At 41.6% G+C, this 26969-nt stretch overlaps 2 protein-coding genes across 10 annotated transcripts in view; one reads left to right on the top strand and one right to left on the bottom strand.

Annotated features, from left to right (window-relative positions):
* B4GALT4 (beta-1,4-galactosyltransferase 4) overlaps window positions 1-12153 on the top strand; it is a 32150-nt gene extending 19997 nt beyond the window's left edge. For 2 of the 3 annotated variants that reach the window (XM_075034372.1, XM_075034373.1), the window contains exons 4-8: window positions 644-876; window positions 4379-4566; window positions 8224-8346; window positions 10913-11017; window positions 11451-12153. In XM_075034372.1, the coding sequence (XP_074890473.1) occupies window positions 644-876; window positions 4379-4566; window positions 8224-8346; window positions 10913-11017; window positions 11451-11592 (791 nt within the window). In that variant the 3' untranslated portion in view covers window positions 11593-12153. The remainder of the gene's footprint in view (window positions 1-643; window positions 877-4378; window positions 4567-8223; window positions 8347-10912; window positions 11018-11450) is intronic. The other variant, XM_075034374.1, reaches the window with a different exon arrangement.
* LOC142033860 (beta-1,4-galactosyltransferase 3-like) lies at window positions 6632-26969 on the bottom strand. Of its 7 annotated transcripts, none has more exons than XR_012651367.1 (9): window positions 26358-26969; window positions 19207-19442; window positions 18109-18299; window positions 17797-17919; window positions 14873-14977; window positions 13290-13880; window positions 12186-12274; window positions 7773-7965; window positions 6632-6933 (listed from the first exon to the last, which is right to left on the bottom strand). XR_012651367.1 is itself a non-coding variant. In XM_075034375.1 (6 exons), the coding sequence occupies exons 1-6, from the start codon at window positions 26593-26595 to the stop codon at window positions 13739-13741; spliced, it is 1035 nt and encodes a 344-aa protein (XP_074890476.1). In that variant the 5' UTR covers window positions 26596-26969; the 3' UTR covers window positions 13152-13738. The 7 variants fall into 7 exon arrangements, 1 of the variants encoding a protein (XP_074890476.1); XR_012651366.1 differs by having other exon boundaries at window positions 6632-6878; XR_012651369.1 differs by lacking the exon at window positions 6632-6933 and having other exon boundaries at window positions 7496-7965; window positions 13290-13404; window positions 13566-13880.

Below are 26969 nucleotides of genomic sequence, written 5' to 3'. Positions count from 1 at the left end.
CCCTCTTCCCTGATGTAGTCTGAAAAGCTGCTGTCTAGCTACACACCCCCACCCCTGCCCCCAAGACATATTTTTTTAAAGTAAATGCACTGTGGCCATAGCTATCACAGTTGCCTGCATTGTTCTCTTTCATGGTTTTGCCAAGTCCAGAGGGTCTGGAACAATAGCTTAGTGCAAGAGAAGTGATGAAAATTTCATTTGGCTACAGAAAGCCTTGGTATGTTTTATCTTACAAATTTATAGCCTTAAGTCTGTGATGCTTTTGTTAAAGCTTTAAGTAGAGATGACTTCTCATGGCCACAGTCCTGTCTCTTTCTACTTCCCCCTCCTCTGCTTTGCCCTGGCAGCTGTTTCTGGCCAATCCTCCTGCAGTGTGGTGGCACTTCTCTTGATTTTTTTTTTTTAAATGTATTTTTTTATCATCACTACTCTATAATCGGTTTAAGCAACTAAACGCTCGATGCCCTCTCCTTCCACTGCCCACATAATATCCTTGTAGCTGTACTTTTCTCTGGGAAAGGCAGGGAGACCAGCTGGGGCTTGAACCTGGGTTTCTTATGCTGGTTACAGAGTGCCTCATTAGGCGACTGGGCTAGCCACAACCAGAAATGACTCAGGAAAGCTTCTTGTGCTTCTCCTACAGGAGGTGCCAGCAAACTCACCTTCAAAGCAACTCTCACACTAGAAGAAGTGCAAAAGGAGAACCCTCAGGTAGTCAAGGGCCGGTATCACCCTACAGAGTGCTCAGCATTGCAGCACGTGGCCATCCTCATCCCACACCGCAATCGAGAGAAGCATCTGCTGTACCTCCTGGAGCACCTCCACCCTTTCCTACAAAGGCAGCAGCTGGACTATGGCATCTACGTTATTCACCAGGTGAGACATGTTTGGGTGGGGATGTCAGTGCTCTGCAGTCCAAGGAGAGGCATGCTGCTGCCTCTGCTGTCTAGCATCAGTCCTCCAAGCCTGCTTCAAACACTTCTACTTCTTGAGGGATGCAACGGTGCATACAGCCATTGCTGGTAGCACTGCAGGATCTCAGCTGCTGTTAGCAAAGCTGGGAAGTATTAACAGTATCTTTAACTGGTATCCATTTCTCAGTCTAGTTAACTTACTGTTTCTGAGTTAGCATCTTTTGCATTACTAATGCAACTTGCTTTTCTTGCAGTATACACATGCGTAGCTAGGCTGACACGCTTTCTGTCTTTAAATTTGGAGTTGTTTGGATCAAAGGCCTCAGTTTGTATCTAGCTCTTCTCTCCCATCTGCTTGCTGGCTGTCATGCTTCGTAAGCTGTGTGTATCATGTGGTTGTACTTACTTCTGCTGTCTCAAACTAAACACGACAGCTACTGCTTGTAGGTGCTTTACTTGCTCAGCAACAGCTGTGGGAAGAAGTAGTCATGGCAGAGCACTTGGTTACTGAAAAACTTATTAATTTCTTTATTTGCATTCTTTCTAGCTCTGCTGAGTCAGTGGCTAAAATTTGCACATACAGACTTGTGCTATGTTGTCTTTCATCTAAGGCGCTTATGTTCTAGTCACATGAGCTAAAAGCAGCGTAGATTTATCTTGTCTTTTTCTTGATCTTTTATTGTGTTTGCTTTCTTTTACTATCATTTACTTACATGTTCTGCTTTAACTCTAAACAGACTTTTCAGACAGCAGGAGAAAAAGGTGATAAATTAATAATAGTTTCTCTTCCCTTCTGTTTAAAGAGGCCAGAGTCAATTAACCAGTATGAGGCAGTGCATTCTAGGTGACAGCTTACACTTTTCCTCAGTGGCACAGCAGAATAGCAACAAAAGTCATGGCAGGATATATACTTTCAGTTGGAGTAGACTGTTCTTTCATTGTTTAGAGTCATCATGTGGCCCGTAGATTGGAAAAACTGAGGCTTTTTTTCTGCATTGATAGGTGCTGTAACCATATGTATAATGGCTCACTTCAGCTAGGAAGCGGTGGTTAGCAATAAATCACTGGGAGGACGGGCATATGCTCTTTATTTATTGAAACGTGAGGTGGAGAACGGCTGTTGTCATGTTAGCAAACAGTAATACAGAAGGATGAAAGTTTTGTTTGCTGGGAGCAGCAATGTTGAGACTGGACTTGTTCTATCAGAGTTTTTACTTGGAAGATTGGAAGCTTTTGCTTAGCCTTTCCATGTAGATAGGCATACCCAAAGACTGAAAGTGGGTCTACCAAAACTCTTCAATGGCAAATCCATCTTCACTCTGCATTTGTGATGTTGTTACTTGTTACAAGTATCTTTTGAGGAAAGAAATAGTTAAAACCAGTATTTAACTATTAAAATATAGAGTTTACTTTGGAGGAAGGTTAAGAAGTGGGCCTTTTATGTTTTTCTCTGTGAGCCATTGAAGGACATACTCCAGATCTCTTCTTTATGGTCTGCTTGTAACATCTTGAAAATCGTGTTTCTCTGCACAAATGTGTGCATACGTGGGGGCAGTGCTGAAAAAAAGTGAGTTTGTAATCCCTAAAGGGTGAATAATTTCTTTCCCAACATAAGTTTGTCTTGTGGTCAGTAGTGTTCTTCCATAGAAACAGGATGACAATTCTCTCCTCAATAAAAGATGAGAGTAAACTTTGCTATTTGTTCAGTATATGGTCTAACATTGAAAACTGCCCTTCTTGGAAAGCAATTTAGCTGTTTGCCTACTTTTGTGCAGGATATGGGCTGTGGTGGCTGACTGTCCTGATAGGGGGAGACAACTGCAGCAGATGGTAGACGCTGATGCTGAACTAGGCTGGGTTTGATGCCCAATACAACTGAAGTTCTTCGCATGTTCTTTACCAGTCACCTGAACTGTTCTGTTCACTCAATAACCTATGTTTTCATCATCAGGAGAAGATTATCTGACAGATATCTTCATATACAGGACACGTTAAAAAAAACAAAACACCACCACAACAAACTGCCACCACAAAAAAAAAACCACTCAGAAATTTGACATCATAGATTTTGGGTGAATTGTATCTAAGTTTTTCTTGGAAAAGTCCTTCTCTGACTGAGAATGGAAGCAACTGATTATCCCTCTCAATTTTTTCAGAGCGGTCACTGGGCTGTATTTCCCTACCTGCAGGTATGGAGCCATAAATCCCATGAATCTTCTTTGTGCAGGAGCATATGGCCATTAGTGATGGTGAACAAATGGTTGCTTCAGAGCAAAGTGTTACTTTTTAGAATAATAAAACATGCTTTGTATACAACTGCTTTTCCCTACACCTAACCTTCCCTCAGTCTGGGAAGGCCAGCTTCTTTCTCATCTTCCATGGAGCCTCTTTCAGTCCAGGCACCTTCTAGCAAATGACACCTTTCTCTTGAAAATTGCTTTTTTATTCTTTCAAGTACATCAGGTTCCTAGCTCTGGAAAATGTCTGTCATGACAGTTTCTGGGAGCGCAGAGCTTGGCCCTCTGACTCCCAAGTGGGAACTTGAGGCAACTCACCACCTTGTTTGTCCTCAAGGAGCAGAAAGCCTTCTACAGGCTGGCATGTGTGTACAGCCCAGTAAAAAATACCTAGCAAGATAAGCATACCTTAGTGAAATGTGACACATGCTCTAGAGTGAATGGTGACACGGTAACCTTACAAAACTGCCAGGTGTGTGTGTATATATGTGTATCTCAGAGGTGAAAAAGGATAGTTTTGAATAGCAAAGACACACTAACTTATAGCAAAAGCAAACAATGAAGACTAGTAAAAGTCAAGTGAAGCTCTGTGCTGGGGGAGTCTGTGTGCAGCATAATAATTAGGTTATAGATAGGAGTTAATAATGAAGAGACCTGCTTTTTATTTCCTACTCTGCCACCTACTGTGTGACCTGAGGAAATACAGTGAACTCTTTAAGCATTGCTGTCCTTTAAACTGAGTGGACAAGCATAAATCATCTGTGGCAGGTGCTCTGACATCTATAAACTAATTAGTATGGGAATAATGTTTTTTTGTGGGTTTTTGTTTGTTTGTTTTTGGCTTTTGTTTTAAAAAACTTCCATAAGCCTTACTGACGCAGTTGTATGGAGCACCAGTTTCTAAACTGTTTGCTGATGCCTCACTTGTTATGTAGCCTGATGGGAACTCCAGGACGGGAGCAGCAATAGTAGTGAAATTGCAGCATGCATACTTCTGGTGCCCAGATAACCGTAGGCTCTCCTGGCCTTGGCTGTGTTTGTTCATGACAAGTAGAAACTGAGGAAACACTGCATTGTTGGCCCCTCTGATGCTGTACCCAATGTCTGTAAAGGCTGTGACGCATGAACGTGGTTGCAAACTACGTGATCAGGCCAAATGCCCCGGAGCAGTTCTGGTTCAAAAGGTTTGACACCTTCTTCAGAGGTTTTTTCCATTCTCTTCCACAGGCTGGCAGCACCAAATTTAATCGAGCTAAACTGCTGAATGTAGGATACCTAGAGGCCCTAAAAGAAGCAAACTGGGACTGTTTCATTTTCCATGATGTGGATCTGGTGCCAGAAAATGACTTTAACATTTACATGTGTGACAGACAACCAAAGCACCTTGTAGTTGGCAGGAACAATACTGGATACAGGTAGGAAACCAGGAATATGGAAAGAATACCAACTGGGCAATGCCATGTTACTGATAATGTTCCTCTTCTGATGGAGCCATATGCTGGTATCTACCCTTTCTCCTGGCACCAGGTTTCTGGTGGTAATGCTTTGTCTCTCTGGAGTGCCTTCTGACAAAAGAGAACTGTACGGACATCTCTGAAGTCCACCCTGTGGTCACCTGTACAAATGATCATTGTCATCATTCTGGTTCCTGGGGTGAGGTAGAGGGTGTTCTGAGAGGAAAGCAACATGCCAGAGGTTGTGCAGAGACCTTCTGTCAGAGCTAGAAATGCATTTGCAGTCTCCTGGTCCTGTGATTTGAGGGTGTGATCTTACTATAATAAAACTTGCCACTTGCCTTTTGCTGTTGAAGGGGTAACAGCTGATATTGAGAGCTCAAGTATGAGAATTTGCCAAGGGATAGGGTTGTCCTTTAATTATTTGGCTGGACAGTGTCTAATACAGGATTGTTCTGATTCTTAAATGGGTACCCTAAGTGCCAGTATGATATAAATAATTTAAAGTGAAAAGTCAGGTTCAGTCCACCTCAGAGAAAAAGGGCTTCTGAACTTGGTGAATTTAATGACTTACTGTTTTCATTGAACTTGTTTCTTTGAAGATTCGCCTCTTATGTCATGTCAGTCTAAATATTAATTAGAAGTGGGCTTTTCAAAAGCTGATCTCAAAGTACATTGAAGTAAAGCTCTGTTTCACTTCTTGGTTTCCTTTCTTAAATATATGAGAAAGAGGTGGGATATGCAAATTCTTATACAGAATAATATTCACTTCCCAGTCATTTAGTGAAAACTGGAACAAGCACAAATGAACTAGGCTCATGACAGGCTTTTGGAGCGCTGTGTCTTGCAGAGAGAACACTGAGGCCTCCAGGATCGTCAGTGCACCAAAGCAAGAGAAATGCTGCTTTTGTTAATTGACAGGCGTGTAGAATCCAGGCTAATAACATGGCACAAAGTTTGAGGTGCTTTACTTAACCTCCTGTGCCTTAGTAACCGCAAGTGTTTTGCTTAGTTAAGGATGCAGATGGACTCTTGCTTTTACTAAGGGATCTTCTTACTATTAATTTCCTCAGGTTTCTCCTGTTTGTGGAAAGGAGCTGTTAGTTAGAGGTCAGCTTTAAGCTTTGGCTTTAAAGAATACGGACAAAATGTTTTTGTTGTGAATGCCCTGCACCAGTATTCACTAGGACACTGGTGGTTTGAATTTGATTCATACTTTTTCTGTGTCCACTGCCTCTGTTTACGCATCCGGGAAGTGGGGATAATAATGCTCTACTTCCAAGGGAATTCCTGGGTACGTCTGAAGGAATTCAGAGCCTGAGCTCAAGAATGACACCTAAACTGAGCTGAGACCACAGGTTGAAATCCCAGTTGAGTGACCTCAGTGTTTTGCTTAGGCTGAGGTGAGCGTACTGAGACATGTCACTCAGACAAGGTTGAGAAAACTGAAGTCGTACGTGTTCTGCATTAACACAAAATATCCTGGGCAGGAATGTGGGGGTTTTGTGGGTTTCCTGGAGGTTTTTGTTTGTTTATTTTTTTTCTTCCAGGTGGATATTTTCTATGGTGATGCAGTGCGTGGTAATCTTAGCAGCCATGCTCCTTTGGAAAGCAAGTACCTTATGTTTAGTTACATAAACTGCAACTCAGTTTTAGATTCTTTAGAAAAAAGGTTTATATATTAAAACTTTGGAGGTAAGGGTGGGAAAACTTTTTCTCTTAGCTAAGCTATTTCCTTGAGACCAGCACAACATCCTTTCCTAATGACTGTTTCTATTGTATGGTTTCTTCAGTCCAATATTTAAAATCCCAAAGGAGCTGATATTCTCTTGTCCTCAGGCAAGAGGTGGTCGAACAGTGTTACAGAGGTGCATTTTTTGCAGACGATGTCACCTAGGAGCAAGATATGCCTGGGCCCTGCCAGTTCTGCTCTGCCTGAGGAGGGTTGAGTGGGCAGCACTGTTCTGGTTACAGCTCTGGCTGCTTCGCTGTCTGCCTCTCCAGTGGTGGAGGGGAATAATGGGGTGCATAAAGTTCTGCATTAATTCTGCTAAACTTTATACTTGGAAACAAGGAAGAACTGGTCAGGGATGTGAAGGTCAGAAACAAGGAGGGAATGAGGCGAATAGCAGGATCACAACCCTCGTCTTCCTGTTCAGGGATCTGCTTGGAAGAATCACTTGGGAGATGAACCTGGAGAGATGAAAGATTCAGGAGAGCTTGTGGATCTTCAGGGCTTGCCTCCTTCATGCTCAAGAATGGTCCATTCCCACCTGTAGAAAGTCAGGCAAAGGTGAATGGAGGCCTGCATGGAGCAACAAGGAGCTCCTGAGGGGAAAAAAACCAGAAAAAGGAAGCATGAAAGAGGTGGAAGCAGAGTCAGGTGACTTGTGAGGACACACAAGATGCAGTCTAAGCATGCAGGGATGGGGTTAGGAAAACCAAAGCCCTTCTGGAGCTGAGTCTCATAAGCAACATGAAAGGCAACGTGAAGGGCTTCTACAGGTACGTCAGCTGCTGGGAAGACTAGGGAAAATGTGTACCTGCTGCGTGGCAGGGGACTTGGTGACAAAAGACAAGAAAAAGGCCAAGATATTCAATGCCCTATCTGCTTTGTTCCTTATTGGCAAGATTTGCCTTCAGGAATCCCAGGTATCTGATACCAGTGGAAAAGTCTGGACTTATCAAGACTTAACCTTGGTAGAGGAGGATCAAGTTAAGGAATACTTGAACTGGGTGTACACCATAAAACCATGTTACCTGATGGGATGTATCCATGAGTGCAAAGGGAACTGATTGCTGTCATTGTGAGGCTTGTCTGGCATGTAAATTGCCATAATGGATACATTCTAGCCCTGGCAATTTGTCCATCTGTTTAGATTCACATGCATCTAGAAATCAAAATGTGATCTGCAGCCATGTGCACATCACCTCTGAAGCTGGCAGCGGCAACATAGTAGAAGCTGTGTTGTAATGCCAAGAAAGAGGAGGGTATCATGAAAAGCAATTAGCAAAATGGTATAAAAAGATAAATAAGCGTGGTATCTCAATACCTTTTTAAAGTAGATGTGGTTTCTAGGACAGGGAAGGTAGAAGTTAGAAATTAATCTCCTTTAGAGCTGAGCTCCATTACATTAGGTTACTAAGTAACTTGCACTGTACCTTACCTTGGAATTGGTCCTGCAATATCCCATAGCACATGCCCCCTTGCTGGGATCTGATTTCATTCCAAGATTTTCAGATTCAGCTCTTAAGATAGACGGTGGCTTGCTGTCATTATTGCAACGCTTCCACTGTATTAGTGCGTAGCTTTGTTGCTTTTCTACTCATCAGAGTCCTTGAGGTGAAGTGTCTTTTTGGCTGGCAAGGGGAATTGTGTAAAGAGAGAGAGAAACTATTGAAGAAGGCTCTGTGTTCTCAGAGAGCTGACTTTTTCTGGCCTAAAGCAAATCACCATCTTTTTTGTGAAAAGAGGAAGAGAACAAGACCAACCTCATGGATTTGTGCACCCTGAACTCTGTGAAAGACAAGTCTAGATCCAGAGTTTCAGGGTGATACTTCCATTGTTAGTAGAATTTGACTTTTAATTCTTCATTCTCTCTTCTTGTGTACTTCTAGGTTACGGTACCGGGGATATTTTGGAGGTGTAACTGCTCTAACAAGAGATCAGTTTTCCAAGGTGAATGGATTCTCTAACAAGTACTGGGGTTGGGGTGGAGAAGATGATGACCTTCGAATCAGGTAAAAAATAATTAAAAAAAAAAAAAAGGCTAGAGGGAAATGGATGTTAAAGGGTGGAAGAATTGGTTTAAAAAAATAAATACATAAAAAAAAATTGGCATGACTTCACACCTAGCCTCCAAAGGTGGAGCACTACAGGAGCCTTTAATTCAGAACAGTATTGCAGTGGGGGTTTGGAGTGCCAGATGCAGTTCTGTGAACAGTTTCCTCTTTGCAAAGGTTAGGCACGCCTGAGACCTGCTCCTCCTCCTGACAGCATTGTTGGTTGGGTGTGGGTTTTGTTAGGGTGGTGGGGGTTTTTTGTGGTTTGGTGTTTTTTGGGTTTTTTTTTGTTTGTTTTTTTGGCAAATCACATGCCAGACTTCAATCTTGCCATTTCCGTTATAACCAACTTCTAAGCAAGAATACAAATACTGTGTGGCTGAGACAAAAACAAAACAAGCCAACCAGAGACACAAATGTATTGTGTTCCAATACTTTGCGAGAGTGTGGGAGTGTTTTGGTGGGATTCGGTTTTTTGCATTCATTGACTCCCATGATTTAGTCCAAGCAGGGCTTAGTCTGTATGTAGGTGGTGTTGATTATAGTTAAGATAGTGAATAACTTTAGTTTTAGAAAGACTGCATATATATGCATATCCCCTTTGCTCTTGTTAAAACTTGTTTTGCAGACATGCCTGTCAAAGTAGGAGAAACTTGATAGTTTGAGAGGTTTAGTGGGACAAAGTAGTCAACAAAACTTTTATGTTGATCTTTTGCCCAGGAAGAAACCTCTAATCCTGCATTGCTGTTAGTGAAGGAAGGGGAAAAAAAAAAAAAAAACAACAACAAAACCAACAGAAAAACCCCACAACCCTCCAAGCTCTGCTGGCAGAGCTTGTCAATTTGTAACTTGGGTATGCTCTGTCATTCTTAAGTGTTTATCCTTTTCAGTTGCTTAAATGTGTCCCCCAAATGTTTGTTTACATAAAATTCGTATCCCTGGTGATGGTAAATAATTACACTGGTGAAATCAAGTCTGTTAAAATTAGGAACTTCCAAATGAAACCTTTTCTAGGTGTCAGTTCAGCAGATCAGTCAGCTGTACCTCAAGAAATCTAAAATCTCTGCTGGAGACATGGATTTCTGTCCCTTCTTAATCATAACTTTTTTTTCCTCCCTACCCCTAGCTAGAGACACCAACTTCCCTGTGACCTCTTTTATGAGATGGCTTTTATTGTGGTAGGGGATAGCTTGGTACCGTCTTATTCCCCAGCTTCCCAAGAAGTGTCACCGTTAATGAGCAAAGGTGGTAGTGGTAGCAGAGTGGGCAGCAGAGAAGCAGCTGTTCAGCAGATCTGCAGGATTTACTGAGGGTGTCTATGATGTTTGCAAATGGTTGGAATCAAAAGTGATGCTTGCTTGTGCGTGGCACCTCATAACTTTGCAGCTGCTGAGGTCTTGGTGTGGCAACCAAATCGTATGACCCAGAGTGCACGCTGCAACTGGGCTTGGCTCACATCTTCCCCTCTCAGGTGGACCTTGGACTGGGCTGGTTACAGAGGTTGCAGTGGTGGGTAATGGGAAGCTTGCTGTCTCGGGGGGGGGGTGGTTGTACGGACAGATCCTTGCAGCCTTCCTCGGCAAAGACGGCAGATGGCAGCATCCCCTTCAGTATCTTCAAGAACTCGGGCCGGAGTGCTCTTAGGTCCTGCTGGTTTGCCTCTATGCTAAATGTGATTGTCTCTTTTGGGCCCCTTCCTAAGGTGCGCATCACAAAGAGATTTTTCAGATCATCTGTTGTATTTCTTTGATAATTTACTGCTACAAGTAGTCACAGGAAATCTGTAAGGGGCTCAGTTTCTTCAGTTCTCTGTTTTCTGTTGCGTTTTTTCAGCTGCTGATGTGACTGGCAAGGACCTGGGTTATTCCTTAATTCCATTGTCACGAAGTTAACCCTTTCTGCTGACAGAGCAAAACTGTTGTGCTCCACGGATAGGTTTAAGGCCAAAAGTTCCAATCAAGTCCCTGATGTCTGCATGGGGCTTAGTGTTTCTGGCAGTGTTCTCAGAAAGGAATTTTTCTTTATGTGAACAAGTAAAAATTTTGCAGCTGACTGCCAACTGTTAAAAAAGAAAACAAGCTTGCTTTTTTTTTTTTGAAGTGGAGAACTATCAAGTATAGGTGCTTTACTGCAGTAGTTGAGATGAACTTGTTGCAAAACATGTGGAATCTTGCTACAGACCTCCTAGCTTAATACAGGGCAGTACAAACTAGACCAGACAATACTAATCTAAATGTACTCTTGTATAATGTGTACTTAAAGCTCTACATGACCTCTGCTGTAGTAGCTACTTGCTTCTATTCAAAGGGGTATCTGTCACTCTACTGGACCTGTTCTCCAGAAACACAACTCTGAGCCCCATTTCTCTGGCAAAATGGGTTGGAGGAGATGCAGATGAGTTTCCTACAGTCCTCTGTGCTTGCTTCCATGGCATCCACAAGAGATGAGTCTCCAAATGTTGGGTTTTTTCCTTAAGAGCTTGTTTATAGGTGACATCTTGCTCATGCACTATTCCTTCTTCCAGGGTTGAGATGCAGAAGATGAGAGTGGTGAGGCCATCTGCTGATGTAGCCAGGTACACGATGATCTTCCACAAACGAGACCATGGCAATGAAGAGAATGGAGAGAGGTGAGTCAGGAACAGTGTTCCACCTTGCATTGTCTTGGTGTGTGGGTAAGAGCCAGGCATCTGAGGGCCAAGTTCTTTGCTCCAGGCCAAATGGGTGTTTTGTGGTACCCCGAGGGCTGTGGGGGACAGCCCTGCGACACCACTGTTCACAGCTGGCGTTCTGTATGTGAGATCTGCCTAGAACTGACTGGGTGATGTTCCTGAGAAACTTCCAAAGTTAGTTACATGGATATGATTTTGAGCATATGATTTCAGAGATTAAACCAAAGGACTTTTTTCCCCATGTCCAGGCTGAGGATAGGAAAAAGTATAACTTTATGTTCCCAGTAGATACAGGCAGTAGCTCTGCCTCCAAGTTTACTAGTAGTGGGAAAGAGCTCAAAACTCCTCTCTTACGCTTGTCAATGGACATTTTTCTCCTCTTTGTCCTCAGGATGAAGCTTCTACGTCAGGTATCGAGAACATGGAAAACAGATGGCCTGAACTCGTGTTCATATAAACTGCTCTCAGTGGAACATAACCCTTTATATGTCAACATCACAGTGGATTTCAGCACGCAGCCCAAGATCTCATAGGGGTGAGCACCACCCAGGTGATAGGAAATGGCAACAGATCTTGTTTGTGGTTGCTGTTACAGCAGATGACTCCTGTCACTCTGCTTGAAGGAGTACTTCAGTAGCACAGAAGAAAGATTTTTTTTTTTTTTCTTGACAGCATCTAATTGATTGGTCACTTCCTTTTGTGAGGACTGGGGCTATGGACTGACCTGAGGGACAGGTCCTCACATTCTTCTATGCACTTTCTGCTGGGACATTTGCAAAAGTGTCCTTGTTTGGGCTGGTCCAGTGGAAGGACTTGAACTAACTCTCCTGGAAAAACATTTGTTCTTACAACAAATAGGAAGTTTAAGAATAGTTGCAGGGGGAAGGCTGCCTAGCACTGCCACCACTTCAGAAGGACCAGGCCAGTCTTTTCTCATTAAAAGCACAAGAATTCTTCACCAACTACAAACTTGCTGAGAAAGGCTAATTTTTTTCCAGCCTGAGGAAAAACTGCTTATGGGGAGGGAAGGGCAATAATCGTAATGGATGAGATGTTAAAACTCTCTCAATAAATACACTCCATTGCATTCAAAAGGCTTCTCTTGTCCTCCATGAGCTCAGCTTACCCTGCTGCAGGACTGCTGAGGTGTCCTGTGGCAAAATGAAAGTCTCGGTTCTGCAGTAGGCTGCAGGCTGCGTGTTATTCTGGAGAGATCTGGAAGGAAATGCAGTGGCCAAGTCTGTCAGAGAGAAATTCTTGTCTGTGTTGGAGCACACTGTTAGCAGAGTGCATATTTGTATACATACCCAGGCCATTATTATTTGTGATTCTTGTTTTAGGAGACTGGTGAAAGTCTGTGGATAACTAACTGTTCCACTATGCTACAGCATTTCTGCTAAAATCTTAATTTATTAGCTCACTTTCCTTACTCCATTATACTTAACTGTCCTTACACCTGCTTGTCAGTTATGCATCCCTTGCAGGTAAATGTGAAGCCAAGTTTGAGAGAGTTTCTTTTAGGACACAATATATTAATTACATTACAAAAAGCAACTTCTGTAATATTGAAGGATGATTCTCCAGCTGGTTGACACATTATTCTAACTGTAGAGAAGACTAAAGCTTTAAATAAGTTCTTGGGTGTTAGTGGGATAAATGCAGCTTTTCAGTGAACAGGGAATTTTAGTACCTACAAGTACCAAGCAAAAAGACCCTGTCATGCTTGCAAAATAACTGGACGTGGCAGGCAGTGCTACTGACTGACTTTATAGGGAAAGCAAGATTACAGAAAGGGCAAGGTCTTGGGCAGACTGTGTCAGTCTCACAGTCAGGTAAGTACAAATGCATTCCTGCCAGGGTCACAGCTCCGCTGTTGCCATGTTTGACTGACTTAGAGGGAAAACTAGTATTTTATGTTGAAGACAGATCAACCTTGAAAGATAATTAATGTTTGAGCAACAGCTGAAATAATACCAGATTAATTTCCCTACTCTGAGCAGGAGGTTAGACTAGGTGACAGCCTCAGGTCCCATTCAGCCTGAAGTAGTTACAGCTACAAGGGAAACATTTAAACACAGGTGGATCAGGCCAGAAAAAACCAAAGACTTAAGCTCTGGTGTTGCCTCTTTTCAGGGCAACTTTCTCATTTATTATACTCTTATTAAATATTCTAGAAAATCTTAATTCAAACACATAATTTATTCTACTCAAATTCACAAAAGATACTTACAGAACGGTAACTGGCTTCAACACTTTCTCAAAGTACAGCACTTCAGAAGCCCATCTGACAGAATGGCTTGCATCCCAATTAACACTTCAGTACAAAGCAGCACAGAGCTATCCAGCTATGGGACAACAGTTCCAGAAAACTTGGGTCAGCTTACTGTCAAGGAGACCTTGATCCCCAAGGCCCAAAGGCTGGGGGGTGGGTCTGGCTCAGTAGTTAGTTTTCCAGTGCTTTGACAATTTTTACAGTAAGCCACAGCCTGTTTATTTGCTATCGTACCTTATTCTCGAGGCCTTTTCTTCTAAAACAGCGAGAAGAAAAGTGACATTCATGAAAGACAATAGGATTAGTCTCAGGTGGTGCAGACTCCACACCACAACAGGAGGTAGAGGCTGAATACCCATACACATGCTGCCGCACTGAGCCCAAACGCTGGTTTTGTTTTCATTCTCTTAAGAAAATGGGGGAACGTATCCAATGTCCACAGTGATGTTGGTATAAAGAGGATGCTTTGTCCTGGAAAGGAGCTTGAACTCCAATGAATTCATTCCATCATCTTTCCATGTTTTTCTGGTGTTGTGTCGAGAAGTAGGCCTGAAAAAGGAACAATACCTGCAGTTAGATAGAACAAAGGTGATGGTTACAGCTGAAGCTGCAGAAGAAATAGTCTTCCAGAGGTGGCATGGTCTTAGCAGATGAAAACTGCTAGCAGAAAAGCCCCAAGAAAATTCTTCTCACATAATACACACTAGAGAGAGAAGACATTTTATAAGACTCAACAGATTAGAGTAAGTTCACGCTGACTATTCTAAATAAGGAGGACAATTTGGACTGGAACATGTCAGACAGGTTGACGAGGGAGGTGGCAACTACAGTCCACAAAAACCCAAGAAACTGTCAGCAGCTTAGAGAGACCTGGGAGTGCAACACCAAGGCTTGCAGCAGTGGTGTACATAAGCTGCTGTAGGTAGGTTTTAAGATAGGGTTGTTATGGAAACCTGGGTTTTGAGGTGACAGAGGGAAGCCTGCACTGTCAGTACGAGAAGCCTCCACCACACTTGACCTAACACCCTCCTCCAGCTCTTTTATATAAAACTGAGTCTTTGCTAGGTCTCACAGCACCTTCCTCATGTCTTCAAGCTAGATTACCACCTTCCGCTGTTTTAATGGCACATTGTAACTCCACACCGATGGAAGAGCAAGTTTTTATTACAGGGAAGTTGTAGCAAAGTGCCTTTTCAAACTGAACTCTACCTACATACAAGGCAGGCAGTGGTGGGGGTTTTTTTTAAGTTTTATTCCCTGAATAATTTGGTGCTTAAGTGTGATATGTGTTAGCTTCCTAGCTAGCACATGTCCTTAACAGTAGGAAACTGGCAGGAACCCTTCAAATGCAGAGACAGATACAGAACGATTTAGCTGAAACTGACTGACAGCCTTCTTTAAATAGCCACATTAAAGCAGAAAAACAAGCAGTGGCATTAGGTATACTTACTACTTGTTCTGAGGAAGATGATGGTAACAGTAAACCTGCCACAAGGCAAAGAGCAGCCTCCCAACTCCCCCCCCCCCCCCCCAACAGTTACCTTCTCCAAGGCTCTTGAGTCTCTGTCTCTTCATTGTAGTCCATCACTTTGTAGCGTCCAAGGTGAGGTGATGTCCGGACTATTTTCATTCCTGCTAGCTGAATCCTTTAAAACAACAAACAAAATGTTTGCTTAGGCATAAAGATGCCATTTCTAGGCTTAGTTATAGGGAAGTTCAAAGTCAGAGATAATTTTCAGTGTTAATGCAATCAAAGCAAAATGCAGAAGCCCAAGGGAGCAAGTTTAACACCACCACAGTGCCGCATTATCTTCTCTAGCAGGTTCTAACCGGGCTTGGGCTAGAAAGCTCCCAGCTGCAGTATGCTTCAGCAGGGTACAAAGAGGATTATAGCAAGCAGGGAAAGAACAGCAGCATACAGAGCATTCAAGAGCAATTCCCATGAATCTGACAGTTGGGCATTATTTTCACTTCCTTGTAAGAGCAGAGCTTTTTACTGCCTAGAGGTCCATTGCCTAAACTTAAAAAAAAACGAAACAAAAAAAAAAACCAACAAACCACCAAACTTGCAGTTTCTGAAAGGAAGCCAGTCCTGAGTTTCAGATCCAGATTAAGCCTCTCTGTTCTTTGAGAAATGCCATTCATTCAGTTGGCCTGATTAGAGGACTGGCTTCATAAGAGATTAGTGATAAATACAGGCACCAGACAAACAAATGTGAGCTGCTCAGCTGCAGGAAAGTTAGATAAAAGAAGTGAACTGAAGGCTTAGAATTCCAGAACAGAGCTCCTAAAAACAGCATTCTGAGTGACTTTCAAGCAACTCCTTGCTGATGGCATCTGTGTGAGCTTACCAAAGTGCCTGTAATAGTGCTAGGGCTAGCAAACCTCTGTTATCACAGGGCAGCTCTTTCTTACACAGAGAAAATTCCTGTGAATGTAAGAATCAATGTTTGCTCAACTGCAGTTATCTAACCTGCACATTTGCAACGTGTGATTGCCTTCCACGGAGATCTGGTACAGCAGCAAGCTGCACTGAAGCAGGAATATTAAAAAGCTGAAAGAGGCTACAGAACTGAAAATATTTGCTAGTCTAGAGCCATCAAATGATTACAACACTTCACTGACAGTATGACATACTATTATTTCAGATTGAGTTTTAGACAAGGTTTCTTGTTTTCTGAACATAAGCTTATTGCACATTCAGTCAAAAAGACAAGGAAAAGCAAGAACACTAGCTTTGCTGTTACAGATTTTGCATTGCAACATTAAACTAAAAGCATATTATGAAACAGTTAATACATTCATTTACTGTTAAGAAAAAACCAACACTTTCCTGTAGTTGATAATATTAACACGTAAGTGGTTCCAATTAGTATTTTCTTCTAATAAAAGGTAGATCCTGGTGTTTGCTAGGACTAATAGTTATCAGGCTGCAGTACTGTATAATATAAATAGCAGTCAGCATGTTTTTTCACTAACTCTGCTTTAATAAGCAGTATCCCAGCAAAAAATCTTTACACAGAATAGGGTTTTTTGACATTTCAATGTCCAATTTCAAATACTAATTAATTTTGTTGCTACATAGTAAGAAGTGCTTTAGCACCTCCTAAAATCCAAATCCCAGTAGGTGCATCAACCTGGCCATTGAAAAACAGTCAGCCCATTCCTAATTTCTGCAGGTTGAGACGTCAGTGTGTGATTAAATCATGAGCAGGCACTGTCCATGGCCTCCATGTACCTATGGGCCAGAACACTGCCAATCATTAGCATAACTTTTCAGAGAAACGACACATGATTTACATCCCTTCAAGAAAGGGCTATTTTGGGATCTACATAACCTACTTGCCTTAGGAGATTTCTGTAAGGAAGTGCGCTCCTATGCATAACTGGCATGACTCTCTACCACAGGGACTGAAAACCCCAATAGATGCCTAAGCTGTACTAAGAACAGCTGAATAGACCCAGCATTGTAGTGTTTGACGTAAAAAATCTATTTTCCTGGCATTCTATTCCTTTAGTAAATGCTGAATCTCTAAACAATCATACACCCTTTTAGTTAGGTTTCTCTGAAAGGAAAAGGAGGAATTGTATGTTAGAAAATCTGACTTTCAATTCCCAGAATAGTGCTTTGTAAAAACTCCTGCGGTCCTCAAACAGAACATTCCACTGAAACTGTGTAACTTGTCATGCTGTGCAAGACCAAAAAACACACAAGGCCTTTATCATCAGTTTAGTTTTATGAACTACCCGTGAGCTCGCCTCAATGCAGGATGATGAAGGTGCACGGTGCAACTACAAAGCTGAATAAAGAAGCTACAGCTATGATTTTGTACTTGAAGAATTTGCATTAGGCTGAGTACCTGGAACTAAACTCATTGTATTCACTTCTATAGCATGCTGCTGCCATGGCAACTCAAGCATAAGAAAAAACATCAGATCTTGCTGTCACTGACTCACAGGAGTACACAGACTTCTCCATCACCCAGCACTGAAGGCAGAAGTTAGAATTCCTTGTGTTCCTTAATTCCACATATTGGTGATTAGGTAATACTTGGAGCAACCTAGATGCCCTTAACATAACTTACATTCCCAACTGTCTGAAAATTAGTAAGTACCTTCTTGGTTTTCTTATTTGTCAAGCTTGCAGATTCCTCCCTTCCCTTGGGGCTGTGAATGTCAATGGAGTCACCTGTCAACCACGGGCGGTTATAACCCCTTGGATGCACTCCAGAGCGAGTGAAGGCACAAGGATGTGAAGTAACATTCTGTCCTCCCAGCACACAATGGGTGGATTCATATATTCTGAACATCTTCTGACATTAACCATTCCCAATGCCAACAGCATTCTGGATTATAACGATACTGCAAGCATGTTAAGGAACATCTTAGTTCCTTTCTTAGGGTAATGCTACATGTTTAACTAGCCAGCTCCCTTCTATTTTAAGCCTGTCCTGTGCATTAGTACCTTGTAGCAATGTCGTCATTTTCACCACCACTGCCCCAGTATGTGTTTGGAAACCCATTCATCTTCATGTAATGTTCTGGAGTCAGAGCAGATACACCCCCGAAAAAGGACTTATATGGCAGACTAAAAGAGAAAGAGAAAAAAAAAGCTTCAATACTGAAGGCAAGAATACTCTTTTCTGGTGAAGTCACTACTGCAAAACTAACAGAAAACCTCTTAAAGGTTGTATCTTTCACTGTCCCCATTCATACTTTCTATGCAGAAAGTGAATAAGTTGGGATACGTACATCCAAAGCACATGGAGGCACTTACGTGTACTGAAACTTATCCATGGCACTAGCCATATGCTTGGGATAGTATTCATCACAAACATAGAGATTATAATCATTCTCAGGTACTAGGTCGACATCGTGCAGAAGAAGGCAGTCCCAGTCTTCATCCTTCAGGGCTTCCCGGACACCAACATTAAGCAGCTTTGCTCGGTTAAAGGTACCATTCCCGACCTGGAAAAGAAAACCTACATTTCTTCACCAAAACAACAAAGAGGATAACTCAATTAAAATTTATGTTAGTCAAAAAGCCTTATTCAAATGAATGACACTGGAATGAATCAATACTGGCTACAAATTCCATGCCCCAGACTCTGAAAATTTCATCCATTCTCTTCACAATATTCTCAGCAATTGTAAGCTTTGCTGTGCCAGGGGCTATATACCGCAGGCTCCTGAAGAAGGCTGACTTTTAAGAGACCAGTATGTCAATCCTTAGCTGTACATCTGCACGTCAACACTTTTGCCCTGACTACTGCTTATTAAAGCTTAGAAATGAGGAAAAAAAAAATGATCTTGGTCAAACAAAAAAGCTTCTCCTCCCTCCCAATCAACCATCAGTTTCAATTAATGAATGAAAAACTTGCTCTCACACCACTGATCTTTTGCAACACCAGTCCACGTCAGTTCAAAACGGCTGTTTGAACTGCATAGGCTGCCCCACAGCAGAGTCAAGCCAGATGTTTTTATCTGATACAGACTAAAAAAAGCCAATTTCACTTTAGCATTTAGTCTCAACAGTTTTGCTTACTAGCCACAATGACAAGCTACAAGACAAACCACATCCAACTCTTGAACAGCTGAAAATACAAGTTACCACTTCATGACAACTTTATCTCTCTGGAAGAAAAAAAAAAAAAAAAAGGCAGAATAAATCAATAGCAGAATGATGATCTTAACAAGTGGTATGACATTTCAATCATTAGCAGCCATGGAGATGGGACAGCATGTAACCAACCTGCTCTAAACCCATGTGTAAAAATGGTACTTCCACATTAGAAGATTCCCATTTCTTGTTCAGAACCTAACCCTTAACTGGGAAGTTCAGCTACACCATCAGGCACATCTGATTTAGATTTACCTGCTGAATCAAGTAGATACTGTAACTGAGCTGCTGGCGCTGCAAGAAAGGATGAATATAGTAGAGAAGATGGTGAAGGTACTTCTCCTGGTTCTTGTATGCTACAAGGATGGCTGATTTGTAGCGGGCCAAGCAGTGAGGTGGCCTGTAGCGGCCACCTGACTGAACAAAAGGATTTTTTTTGATGATCATTTTTTCACTAGGGAGCACCCTGAAGGTGATGGTTAATGGACCAACTGTAAGGAGAGAAAGAAAAAAGAAAGAAAAAAAAAAGATCAGTGATGTTTCTCAACCTTCATTCAAACCTATATATAGGTTTACTACTTAAGACACCAGCCCCACCAGAGAACAGTTAACACCACCACGCAGATGTGCCCACATGATGAATTCCACCACTGCCTGCTGGTCACCTCCCCACGGCTCCACGCCGAGGGGTGCCGGGCTCAGCACCAGGACAGCAGGCATCCTGCCAGAGGCATCCCGAGTCCCAGCACAGCCAGCAAGTCTCACCAAGCTCCTGCACAGCTTGCTTTTTCCTGGTATTGGCTCCCTACTACACAAGCAAACCTTCTGTCTTGTGTTGCTTAGATGGGATCCTTGAATAAATGTATTCACTGTAAGAATAGCATTGAAAAGGAACCAAGATGAACAGACGTATCTGCTTTTACCACCCATATGGAGAAAGTCTCTAAGCCTCTTTCAGAGGAGATTCAAGGACAAAGATGTCCAAAAGGATATTCAGTAGGTTAGGGGAGAAATACTTTAAAGCCTGGATGAATACAAATGCTTTAGGAAATGTTAGCTTTATCTTAAAAAAAGTTTCAAGTTGATTTTATAATCACATGCCACAAGGTCTGTATTGGCTATATTATTTAATTATATACGCTGTGATAAGCAGGCAGTACTTCAAAATTTTGGGAAAAGCAGATGACAGAACTGAGAAGGAAGAAGAGAGATGTTACATTTTCAGGAACAGGCACAGAGTAGCAAAAGAAACTATGTATGACAGTTCCTCTACTCAGCACCTCAATTTTAAATACAAAACATACTGGGTATGCTCAACAGTTTTTACCTAATAAAAAAAAATAAATCTGTGTTTTTATGAATTCTTCCGTTCTTCAGATGGAAAAAGCTTGACAAGTCACAAGTAAGAAAGAATCAATATAAAGTGTCAATCACGATTTTAACACAAGTCTCATACTGTTACAATAGGAATAAACAAATTCTACAATTATTTAAATGCCTGTCCTTCTGGGTAGTGAGAAAAGGTTCCAGAACTAGCAGAAGAGTTATATTTATACACAGATCAGTGTGTCTTAGTGGTTTCCAACCACTGTCAATTTCTAAGAAAATAAAGCACAAATGCAGAACAAGATTAAAATCTATGACTTAAATGAACTAGGAAGAAACCTTCACCTAAATCACAATTAAAAGGTGACAATTTCAAATGACAGTTTTAAGTAGGACCAACAATTCTTTGCAGGCCATGCTACCCAAAGACAAAATATTTTTTTTGCACCAGAAGCCTCTGAGGCAAGTTGTTGGGGTTTTATTGTTGTTGTTGGTTTTTAAATAGCTACAAATAAGGTTTTCTTTTCCTTCCAAGCTCACAGTTATTGCTATGGCTGTCTTAAAGATTAAGTTTTCAGAATCTTGGAAGTCAGACTCCCTCATAAACCAGTGAAACAAATTATTCTCTCAAAAAACTTCTGATAATGAAGCCTGAGAGAGAAAGAGCAAATATTTAGGCCTGGTGTTTTGTAGCTTTCATTTGAGCAGGGAAAGGTATGGGTGTGTCTTACATCTAATAAAGTATTTAAGCAGGTGAGTCCAGAAGATACTTCTTCCAGCCCATTTTGCATTCAAGTCTCTGCTACAATTCTAACGAAGAAAATTGAGCCTGCGTTTGCCCACATCCTGTTTAACTGACACAGAAGGAAGCAACATTCCTCCGCTGGTTTGGGGGGTTGGGGTTTTTTGAGCACTAACAAGGCTTAGGGACTAAGTTTGGCATAAGATTCAAGCTGTCCATTCAGAATTGGGAAACATTTTGCTAGTATGTGAATGTTGGAATACCTCACATTTGTGATAGGCAAACCGATACTCAATAAGTGTCTCCTTTTCTTCCTCAAGGAACACACATAATGGCACTTCCTGAAGGTTGGTCTGAACAGCCACTGACCCCATTCCTCATGCTGTCAAAGAGGTCTAGCCACTGTGAATCCCACTTCATGGTTTGTTTTTGTTGGTTGGTTGACTTTTGTTTGTTTTTAAAAGGAAAACCTGAGTTTTGCTTGTCAGCAAGATCTTGCAATAGCTGACTCTCAAGTATCACTTTTCAGTCCTTCCCCAAGTATCTGAAACGCAGGGAGTATTTGATTTTGACTGTACTACCCTCAGTAGGAAACTGGAGTGCATTGCTATACCTTTTGTACCTGAAACAGAAGAGTAGTTCTTCAGAGAATCATGTTGTGGGCCCATGAATCTAGGTCACACTTATGATTAACATTTTATGATGTTATTACCTACTTCTGTGCAGACAGTTTCCTTTTCTGCCTTTAAGACCACCACATTTCAGTCCAACATTGTTTTTAACCTGTAGTTTATGTTGCTTTTTAGATTTATGAACTGCCTGATTATCAGATCTTTTAACTAAAGCACCATTAACCACTGATTTGATGACAACTGGAGCTTGCTAAAGAAATGTTACATTCAGATTGGATTTCAACTACAGATCATTGCTCCAAGGAAGGTATAAGAAAGGGAATTAATCCCTTTTGTTCTCCCACAAAAGCACGGATTTGTTTTCTATAATGCAATTGGGGCTCTTTGTATTGCAGAGTAAGATTCTGTAGCGATAATCCTCAAATTCCAAAAAATGAAATCTAAATTTGGACATAAGGGTATGATAATGTGCAATAGTTTCACTTCTGTTGCCTCCTTCCATACCCTAGCATATGATTCATGAGGGTAAAATTTGCATTTTTCAGGTGTTTCAAGATGCCATGTTCTCCCAACCTGCCTGGCTCCATACCTCAAACTCAGCTCAGAAATTCAATCTAGTATACGCCAAGGAAACACAGAAAAAAAGAAGTTAGTCTGTGACATAGCCCCAAACCTCTGGCTGCCCTACATCCTTTGCTACAAGCTAAATTCTGGCTCTCAGATCTCCTTCCTGCCCAACTAACAAAAGGCTAATACACTGTAATCCAATTAAATCCCAGATGTGAACAGAACCATTGCAGGCTGTACCAAATAGGGAAAAACAAAACTGCTAACGCACAGCTTTGGGAAAGGAGGAAAACCCCGTCTTAGATGTTCCAGAAAGCACAGGATCCCAATTCAGACAAGGTACAGAATCAACACCCTGACACGTCCAAGCAACTTCTCCGTAGCCTGGTTCCTAAGCTCTTTCTGTGCCTGTACCATCACATGGAGGGTGTTTAATTAATATGAAACTTTAGTGTGTAGAGTTAAAACTCACAATTCCCCGCCTGTATTGTTAGCTGGTACCAGTGACAGCATACTCCCTGTTTGCTTTACTTTCTAGGCAACATAATTGACTATCAGGGGGATCTATTGATTTTAACCAGATCTATCCCATCTTAAGAAAGAAACTACATGACTTCTAAACAACTTGCTACACATTTAGAGTTAGCAGCTATAATTACTGAGTTCAACCAGAATAAGCAGAACTTACAAAAGCTAAATGAACAGGAACAGTACCATGGATGAATACCTCACTGAGAAAGTGCAGCACCACACACTACATTAATAGAGTCATACTTGTATAATTTTACCACTGTTTGAACGAAAGGTAAAAAAAACACCACCAGACCAACAGCCTTAATTTAAGCACCAGTTTCTAATGACAGAATACAAGGCTGCCTCAACTGCAGCTGAAAATAAGTCTCAGCATTACCACCTTTTTACTTCTCTTTAAATCTGAGAGAAGAAACTCTAGCAGAAGAGTATCCCTCAGAAAATGTAGCAGGAGCTACTCATTACCACAACAGATGGTCACACTCATTAAAAGGTTATGACAGATGGGAGTGAAAGGCAGTAACTGCTATAAGAAGGGCTTGGAAAAAAAAAATCTTCCATAACATGAGCAAATGATAAACAGCAGAGTTACAGTCAGAACTTTCAACTGTTAAAGTCCTCAAGGGCCAAAGCACATACCATGCATAAAGTAAGGTACCTCTTTAAATCTGAGTCTTCTACCATCAAGCTACTTCCTGGTAAGAGGAAAAGATGAACCAAAACAACACATCTTGCACGCAATGTGAGAAAGTCAGATTTTGAATTTAAATGCTACTTTGTTAAGTTTTGCATACAAGTTAGCATTTAAACATTTTGCTTTTTCCAAAAACAAAGGAGGAAGAAACAGGCAACTGGATATTTGTGTAGAAACTTTAACCTTTTAGTAATTTATTCACCTTTGACTAATTTATTCACAATATTAATGAAGACACTGAATATCTAGTACAATGCTTTTCAAGTTGTTGGTCACAAAAGGTTCAACGGACACCACTAAGCATTAAAAAAGTAACATTAGTCAGCAAGTGTCTAGTTCGTCCAAAGCAGAGGTGTTTAGCAATTCCTGCTCCACAGCCCTGGAAGAACCAAGATGCTGTAGATTCAGGAGGTAGGAAAAAGACAGATGAGCTGCAAGCTAATCTTACATTCCAACAGTTATTGAAATGATCTACTATATACATAAGTGGAAGAAGTGCTGCACTTCATAAAAGCCCTGATGAAGAAACCATTTAAGCCATTTGGCATTCTTCCAGCTACTTTTAACACACTTTGGAGTGGACACAGTGACTTATTACCAGCTCTGAATTGGGGATTGGAGTCCTCAAGAATTGATTTGAAATCTCATCTAATGGAATTTATGAAATTAAAATTAAAAGACATTGTTATCTCTGATACAACGCTTCCAAGAGAGATCAGTCCCATGAGAGAAGACGATAACAACCAATGAAGACATTTATAAAGTATTTATACATCTATTCATATGTGTTCATCGCATACAAAACAAAGGGCAACTACCTTGCAGAGTAGCATGCATTTCTCGGGTTAAAAATCCCAAACCACCCAGAAGAGGCTGGTATATAGTAATACCAGAAGGAATAATTTACTTCATATTTAAAGGGGAATATCACTGAGTAAAAGTTAAGTTGTAGCAGACTGCTCATTTTTCTTAAGCTGAATCTGTATCAATGCTCCAAATAATTTGTGCTTCACAGAAACAATGCTTCATATGCTCAACTCTAATTTTTTATGCAGCAAAATTTCCACAATTACTTTGCTTTGTTTTCTTTTTTTTTCTCCCAGTGAACTTACTGTTTGTTTCTGTCTATAAGTAACATTCTCATTTTAGCTTCAAAGTATGACATACAGGCCAATCCACTCTGTTCTTAGCACTCTCAGGGATGGGCAGAAGAAGAGGTCTTAAAAAAGATTTCACAGCTCTAAGAGCATTGATTAGTGTAATTTTACCCTGCGTCTGCCTCCTCCATATACATCATTACTCTTACTTATCTGATGGTTTGGCTGCAAGCTGCACAGAACTGCACCTAGTTTTGGGTTTGGTTGGTGGTTTTGGATTGGTTTTTTTTGGTTGTGGGTTTTTTTTGGGTTGGGTTTTTTTTTTTGTGAGACCAAAGCTTTATCATTTGACTCTTTTCAGAGCAGCAGATTCTCATCAGTAGTGGAGACGAGCAGGGTACAGGCACATTTCTGCTGTTCTTTTTCAAATAAAACAATTAAGTCAGAAACACAGAATTGTAGCTTCCCAAAAGAACTGATGGGCTGTAGCTAGTGACGAAGAGACTAACTAAGACCATTAGAACTGGAACCTGTGCAAAAAGGGTCTGTCCTATTAGTATGTCAGTAGTTACTTAGTAGAGCTGTTTCCAAGGGAAATGCTGAGGCATATACCCAAAAGTTATCATACAATTTCATCATACATATTGCATGTATTTCATTTAACTTCAGCAACAGAGGAAGGAAGAAAACTTCCCAAAAGAACAAGCATCATTATGAAGACTGCAGTCTAAAAAGGCTCATCCAAAGCATCCTAGCAGAGTTCTCCAACTGAATTAAGCAACTTGACACAAAAGTAACCACAGCATTGGCTTTCCACAATACTTCCACCTGTGAACCAAGGTCAGCCATTTGCTCTTAACTGTGCTGCACATGTGGTAATCAGCTTTCCTAGAACAGCAGAGCAACTACTAAGTAGTGCTCCAAGACTAGTTATATGCAAGACTTACACATGCAGAAACCTGTGTAGTATGGAAAACCAGATGAGGGTAACTTACTACACAGTACTCTAAGAAGCAGGTGTCCCCAAACCATCTGTAAGCACATGCTTACAGAACTCATCCATTCTTGGGTGGCTCAAACTGATTCACTATTACCGGAGATGCACCACTTTACTATCAACAAGCATGCTTTACAGGTGTGACTCTGTATTTACTTAAAGCTTCCCAACTGTTCTAGTAATGCAGCAGCTGGATGAATGCTGCCTCTAGGATCAGCTCTAATTTGGTCCTAGCATAAATACAAATTAACCTGTGACCAGACTTTAAAAGGAGAAGTTTCTAAGTCTAAAGGATGTGAAACAATCATAGACCAAAAAGATCACCATGAAGAGCAAGGTGCCAAGCTACAGGCTCATACAAATGATATTTAAAGCCAACTTAATCAGTTAATCAATTTATATCGAACTATGAGCTTGATATAAGGCTGAGACAAAGAACCCAGAAGTTATTGAGTCAGAGGTCAAAACTATGCACTTACCAAAGCACAAGTTTTGGCATATTTTATACGGAACCACCAAGAATAACAACAAAAAAGTGTTACTAACTTGGTATTAAGACCATGCGCTGTTTTCACTCGTTCTACAATCTCTATGTAGCCAAATCCTTACTATTGTCAGTTTTTAGATCAGTAAAATACTTTTCCTCGTATAACCAATAAAAATGAGTTAATTAACACAAGAAAGTTTTGCCAGAGTAAGTATTACATCAGGATACCACTCTAAAAAAGTGGAAAAGTTTGAAAAACGTACAACTTGCAAAGTGTTCAACGTTATCACGCACCAAAGCGGTTATTTCAAACACTTACCGGTTCATACCTACCAAATATCGGTGACTGCGCCGAGCAGTACGGCATAGCTTCTTCATCGGGAGCTTGGGTGAACAAGCTGAGGTTTGTATACACATCATGAGTTTTGGAGTAATCCAGAACCTGATGCGAGTCTAAAAACCCCCGCAACACATTCGAAGGCCCACCTCGGTAGAGTATCAGGATAAATATGGCTTGGAAGACAAACAGAAACAGCAGAAAGCAAGGATTTTCGACGCGAGAGAGGGACATAGCTTTTAGCCCATGCTCTGGAACCAGACCGCTGAGGAGTTTTAACCGCCTTCCACAAGCTGCCGTTCTACGTTCAGGGCTACATCGCTGGGCACACCAGACCACCTCCTCCTCCTCCTCCTCCTCCTCCTCACACTCTCCGAGGCGGCAGCCCGCTCTTCCACCACGGCTTCGTCAGGCGGTTCGGCGCCCACCCACCCCTTCCCGCTACCACCTCCTCACGGCGGGCGTAGAAGCAGCCCCTCAAGGCAGAAGAACCGCGGCGGCACACCCTGACGCCCACCCCGGCCGGACAGGCTCCCTGAGGCGGGGACAGGCTCCCTCAGGCAGAGGCGACGGCGGGAAACGCTCCCGCTGAGAGAACCCAGCGGCGG

This window comes from Buteo buteo, chromosome 8 (assembly GCF_964188355.1).
Source record: "Buteo buteo chromosome 8, bButBut1.hap1.1, whole genome shotgun sequence".
Lineage (NCBI taxonomy): Eukaryota > Metazoa > Chordata > Aves > Accipitriformes > Accipitridae > Buteo > Buteo buteo.
Note: the sequence above shows the minus strand (reverse complement) of the source record. Positions and strands in the feature narration are given on the sequence as shown.

What these genes read in the sequence shown, in the direction of transcription:
- LOC142033860 (XM_075034375.1), bottom strand. Translation starts at nt 26,595, where the DNA reads ATGTCCCTCTCTCGCGTCGAAAATCCTTGCTTTCTGCTGTTTCTGTTT. An exon ending in GTATCTACTTGATTCAGCAG is followed by an intron (nt 18,300 to 19,206) that starts GTAAATCTAAAT and finishes TTTCTTTTCCAG; the next exon opens with GTCGGGAATGGTACCTTTAA. An exon ending in ATGGATAAGTTTCAGTACAC is followed by an intron (nt 17,920 to 18,108) that starts GTAAGTGCCTCC and finishes TTTCTCTTTTAG; the next exon opens with TCTGCCATATAAGTCCTTTT.